Raw genomic sequence first — 6,351 nt, forward strand, 5'->3', positions numbered from 1 at the left:
ACCAATGACAGGTGTAAGGGGGGGGGCTGGTGATGGGGGGTGACAGTCACAGCTCCTATGTATACACTGTCACAAGTGTAGGGGGGTCCTCATGTATGTACTGCCAGTAACACAGGTGTTTGGCGCCGTCATATATATATGATAACTGGACATGGGGCTGACACAGGTTTTTCGGTGTGGAATAGGGCTGAGATGGATGGAGGTTGCTCATGGATACGGAGAGTGTCTGGGCAGCTGCACAGTACAGAAATGACAGCTTCTTGCTGCTGGTGGTAGGCTTGTCATCTTGGGTCCATGGATAACAGAAGAGGACAGGGATAAGGTGATGCAGCATGGTTACACCAGTGTGATTTAGTCATAATCAGCATGTTCCAACATTATTATCTAAACCAAGAATCCTTCTTCCATCCCGGAACTACATTTGTTCAGAACTAATCCAATTTTATTCTGTGATGTGTCCCTATTGCGATGGCTCTGCAATTCTATTTCTGATACAAAAACCGAGAAATGCAGATCAGCAATGCAGCGTTCAGTTTTCAAGATGACAGTGACAAGTTCTTGTACACCTTTACCCTGATGATTGCCATGTAGGCAGGATTTACACCTTACATGGATTGGTATCCTGGGGTGCCATTTAAAATGAACGGCACCTCAGAACAACACACCTCCACAATGCACAGTAATGCACCTCCATGCATTGTGGTTCACAGCATCATAAAAAAGGTCCAGGTATGTATTTAAGTCCGTTCAGGTGCATTGGCTGACCTAACATAACACGCATATTAAGGCAGTGTACCAGAATGGTAAAGGCGAGAACAGGCCTGAAATGATTTCTATATTCTTAACAAGCCATCCCTGACCTCGGCATGTTCTTGATTCCCGAAGATCCCAAAAAAGAAGTCAGGTAGGCAGTACATTTCTAATGGCTTTAGAAAGAGGGGCTGTGCGTCTACATTAGAAGGCTGGCAGGCTGCCAAGATTCTGCATCCATAGAACATAAAGGGAGAGGAGCTGCAATTTCAGTGCCTCAGTTGTGAACTTTAAAGTGACACTAACCTCAGGAGTTAAATCTTAAAAATACATTCAAGTACCCGAACTAGTCACAAAAATGTATCTTATTTGTGTATCACTCGGCTGTAGACCCTCCAATCATCTCTGAATTGGTGCTGACACTGTCCTTCCTTCTGGAGGGTGGCTACTTTGGTTCCCCATGGTTCCTGTGTGTGTGTGTTGTAAAGTAGTCACCACTCCAAGCTCACTCCCATGATGGACTACAATCTCAATATACATTAGTAAACTAAACATGAGATTGTAGTCCATGATGGGAGTAAACTTGGAGCGGCGGCTACTTTACAACACACACGGGGACCATGGGGAACAAAAGTAGCCACCCTCCAGAAGGAAGGACAGGGTCAGCACCAATTCAGAGATGATTGGAGGGTCTACAGCTGAGTGACACAAATAAGATATATTTTTGTGACTAGTTCGGGTACTTGAATGCAATTTTTAAGATGAAACTCCTGAGTTTAGTGTCCTTTTTAAAGAGGAATTTCTCCCCAATTGCTATTCCTGCAGAGGATTTGAATGGCTTTTCCTGCTTATAGACAATCTGATACTTTCATGTGCATAGTCTGGGCACAGGTTTACTTTAAAGAAGAACTATGAGATGAGTGATTTCCACTCACCTCATAGTTCTAGCCGACCTGTGACAATGAGACTGTCACAGGTCGGGTCAGTAGATCGGGAGGTGAGCGAACACATACCGGGTTCCCTCACCTCTCGATCCTTTCACGGCTCTCTGCCGTGACAGGGGAGGGACTGGATTCCCCTCTCCCCGCTCTGATCTGCCAGCGCTGACTGGCGGAACGGACGGGGAGGGGGCGGGTACAGCTGGCTCTGCCTCTAGGTAGGTAGAGCCAGCTGTCACTCACGCAGCTGGGCGGATCCCGTTATCTACGTCGGGATCCGCTGCGGCGTCTCAGTATACCGCGAGCTGTAGCTCGCGGTATACTGAGCTTAGGGTAACGGGAGGACGCTAGTTTGTGTCCTCCCGTTACCCCAAGGAGAACTATGGGGAAAAACACTGACCCCATAGTTCTCCTTTTTAATACCTCATACTTGATAGAGATGTATGGAACTGTTCTGTGTAGTCTGGTATTATGCCAGTTTGTGGAATACAGGTTGAGGGGATAGTAACAGCTGGTCTGTCTGAAGAGGGCCCTCTGGGATGTGTGTAGTATTTCTGCCGCTTATGACATAATCTTTTAAAAATGAAAGCACCGTATTTATTTCCTTATCATCTCATAGGAGGATACATGATATCTGTGTGCCAGCTAATCCGATTTCCTCTTATTGTAGCCATATTAGTATGGATATGATTTCTGATTGGTTGTAATCAGTTTCTGACACTCTTCTAACTATGTCTGACAGTCTCCCTCCAGCAGCTGTGCTTTCAGCATGTTTTTTTTTTTTTATTGCAGGTTCGTAGTGACCTTCAGGAACATGACCATGCTACTAGTGCGTGGAATTGGATGATTGATGCTGCAATGGCCCCCACGGAATTTCAATGGCCACACTTGGGTGCCCGCTATGGACTGAGAGCGGCGCTGTTGGTGTTATCTGGCTCCCTTTTGGTGGTCCTCGTCCCCCTGAGTGGGCTGGAAGAACATTACAGAGCAACTCTGAAAGTTCTCCTTCATTATAACCTTTGGGGAGGGGATGAGCGAGTACACACATACACAGGACAGTCTACAGGTCTTGCTGTTACTTCGGCTGCAATCGAATTTCTGGTGTTCAAACAGAAACCTTCTCCAGGTAATGCACATGTTGCTGAATGTTCACCCATGTCATCTGTTCTTACTGAGCTCTTCCATATACTGGGGCATACTGTCCATAAAACTGTGATCAGCAAAAGGAACACAAGGACTACTTTGATAAAGCAGACTTCTATCCTAAACCTTTGTCATTGTAGTTTGGGATATTGAAAGGAAAAGTTAGAGCATCTATCAGGATTTCATTGCTGTCTGTGTCTTTTTATGGGGACAGTTCCTATTGCTTGAGACAGAGGGACCAATCTTCCCACAGAAAGCAATTAAAGCTGCCAGAGGGTCACACATTTATTAATTCTACTAAAAGGTGTTTAATTGCTGTCTGTGCTGTGTTTGGAGAGATCTATCCTTCTTGACTTGATGATCATGTTCAGTAGGCCAGGCACTGGGAAGAAGTTCTCCCTAACAGGGCCGCCATCAGGGGGGGGCCGATACTCATGTGAGGGGCTCGGGACCCTGACATGGGTATTGGCCATCCTGTTGACGGGGGAGGAGGCCGCCCCCAGCGGCGCCAATCCAACGACTTTGGAGGAGGCTGTGAAGCCTAAAGTTGTGTAAGGGGCCCCAAAATTTGTGATGGCTGCCCTGCTCCCTAATATGGACACCAAGGGCGGTAAAAACCTGATAGAGATCTAAGCTTTCCACACTCAATCCGTAACTAAAATAACTCTTTTGGCTACAGTTATACTTTCCCACCTGTAACAGGATATGTTGATCATCAACTCCCATGTGTATCCATGGAAGTCCCTTTACTGTATCCTCAAGGTTAAAAAAAAAAAAAAGAATGTAATATTCAAATTCAGTATTAGTTTGTATTTAAAGTAGAACAGCCACTGATGGCTTTCGTGTGCTCCTGACTCGTACAGTTCCACAGTCGTCAGTATCCACTGTTAGACAGCATGTGCAATATGTATCAACTGGATGCTTGCGGGTACCACCATGAAGGCCCCAGGGCTGCCAGTGCAATATCTGGCTGGCCATTCAGAGTACAGTGACAGTGTCTATAAATTTGCTTCCCTGAACTACTGATATTCACCTCTCCAGTGATTCCCCCACCACTCCTTCCTCCCTCAAAGCAAGCCCAAAATACCCGCTGCTCAGGGTGTGGGGGGAAATGTGACCATCACCCATAAGTTTTATATTATTTTTGATTCTTCTCTCTACTTGTACTTCTCCCTCTCCTTCTTGCAGTCGTGTAAGCATTTCACTGCATATCATACTTGTACGATTATGTATGTGACAAATAAATAAATCTACCTGATGTAGTGAGTGGGCCTAGCAGCCAGTTACAAGGCCAGAGCACTGTCACGAGACTGTTCCCTCTATGGGCTATGAGCTGACACCAGGTGATGGCGGCAGCAGAGGACGTATCAGTGAAAGGGAAGCAGGGATAGGTGTGTTGGCTTTACACAGACACTGGCACTTGGCCTTGAATGGGCCAAAATGACAGTGTCTGTTTAAAAAAAACTTTAACAGGATAAGCTGAGGGATGTAGATTAGCTTTTTCCTTTTATTTTGTATCTTGATTGTTGCAGTTGCCCATAGCAACTGTTCATATTCTGCTGGTCATTAATTAAAAGTTGATACCAACTGCATGGTTGGAAAGGGGAATGGTTGCTGTCTGGTAGCATGGATATCTCTAATAATAATAATGCTGCTGAATTGATTTTAACATTTTGGTTCATGTGGTTCATTTTGCTCTTTTGTAACCAAGTGACATTATGCGGCTGTGACTGCCCACCACTCATTAAGACTGAATCTTTTTAATTTTGCAGAGGTCACTTTTGAAGCCAAAGCTGCCCTCAACCAAGCCCTGGAAATGAAGCGTCATGGCAAAAGAGATAAGGCGCATAAACTTCTTCTGCACGCCTTAAAGATGGACCCAGATCACGTGGATGCCCTTAATGAGTTGGGTATCTTCTTGGAGGAAGAGAAGGACATCATCCAGGCAGACTACTTGTACTCCAAAGCTTTGATGATCTCTCCCCATAATGAGAAGGCTTTGATGAACCGCGATCGGACATTGCCACTGGTGGAAAAAATAGATCAGAGGTATTTTAGTATAATTGACAGCAAGGTTAAGAAATTGATGTCCATTCCGAAGGGTAGCTCGGCTCTCCGCAGGGTCATGGAAGAGTCTTATTATCACCACATTTATCACACAGTGGCCATTGAAGGCAACACCCTTTCATTGTCCGAAATCCGCCACATAATAGAAACACGCTATGCGGTGCCGGGTAAGAGCCTTGAGGAACAAAATGAAGTGATTGGTATGCATGCAGCCATGAAATATATGAACACCACCTTAGTGTCTCGAATTGGCTCTGTGACAATCAGCGACATACTGGAAATACACCGGAGAGTGCTCGGCTATGTGGATCCCGTTGAAGCTGGGAGGTTTCGTACTAATCAAGTGTTTGTGGGTCATCATATCCCGCCACATCCCAGAGACGTCGAAAAGCAGATGCAGGAGTTTGTGCTGTGGCTGAATTCAGAGGAAGCCATGGGCTTACATCCTGTGGAGTTTTCAGCCTTAGCTCATTATAAACTGGTCTATATCCACCCATTTGTAGATGGTAACGGAAGGACTTCACGCTTGCTCATGAATCTCATTCTGATGCAGGCAGGATACCCGCCGGTAACCATCCGGAAAGAGCAGAGGTCGGAATATTATCATGTTTTAGAGCTGGCAAATGAAGGGGACGTGAGACCTTTCATTCGATTCATTGCCAAATGTACAGAAACCACCTTAGATCTGTTTTTGATAGCTACAGCAGAGCATCCAGTTGGTCTACCGGAACCCAACGGCAATCACTTTGAGTGCAAGCAAACAATCCCAGTGAAGACCTGAACGCTCCGGATATGCAGCGGCCTCAGTTGCCTTAAACTTTGACACCTTCCAGGGATGTCGGCCACGTCTCGTTAATTTATTTGAACAATGTTGCTGCTCCACTTCTTTAGCTTTGCATAGCTAAAGGATTGTGCCACAGTGCAAACTAACAATTACATGACACCAGCTTTGTGGCCTATTTCCGTAAGCATACTTCTTCCTTATTTACACTGTAGGACTAGATGGTTATGAAGAGCACTTTAAGGACCTCAACACACAGGCTTTGTTTACTGGAAGCTTGTAAACTCAAGTCTGAAGAGCATCAGATTCATCAAGCTTCTTTCTTGAAGCCCCTAAATACCTTTTCAGGTACAGTCTAGGAGTGCTAAGTGTAACTTTAAACACCCTTTTAGTAGACTTTAGCAAGCTTTAAACGGTGTTTAGACTGCTAAAATCTATTTAAAGCCACAGCCAGCACTCTCATTAAGATTTAAATTAAAACCCACATCCAGCTCCAGTCTGGTAGGTTTTTTTTAAGGGCTTCAAATACACTGCTTTAGCATGTCATGAGGAAAGTAGAGTGTGGTTGCAAGTCGTTTACAGTTCTGTACACCCTGTTGTTCAGCTCTATTCAGGACACATGGCTGAATGTGTCATGAAGGGGACACCTCTTTAGTTCATACAGCTTTATAT

General features: G+C 45.1%; 1 protein-coding gene across 2 annotated transcripts in view; it reads left to right on the top strand.

Moving 5' to 3' along the window:
- The window catches only part of FICD (FIC domain containing), a 7,008-nt gene extending 1,115 nt beyond the window's left edge, over nt 1–5,893 (top strand). The window contains exons 2-3 of one of the 2 annotated variants that reach the window (XM_018560964.1): nt 2,489–2,814; nt 4,604–5,893. In XM_018560964.1, coding sequence (XP_018416466.1) covers nt 2,532–2,814; nt 4,604–5,679 — 1,359 coding nt within the window. In that variant the 5' untranslated portion in view covers nt 2,489–2,531 and the 3' untranslated portion in view covers nt 5,680–5,893. Of the gene's footprint in view, nt 1–2,480; nt 2,815–4,603 lie in introns of both variants that reach the window. The other variant, XM_018560957.1, reaches the window with a different exon arrangement.
- Nucleotides 5,894–6,351: the final 458 nt, after the last annotated feature.

Source organism: Nanorana parkeri, unplaced genomic scaffold (assembly GCF_000935625.1).
Source record: "Nanorana parkeri isolate BGI_ZX_2015 unplaced genomic scaffold, ASM93562v1 scaffold18, whole genome shotgun sequence".
NCBI lineage: Eukaryota > Metazoa > Chordata > Amphibia > Anura > Dicroglossidae > Nanorana > Nanorana parkeri.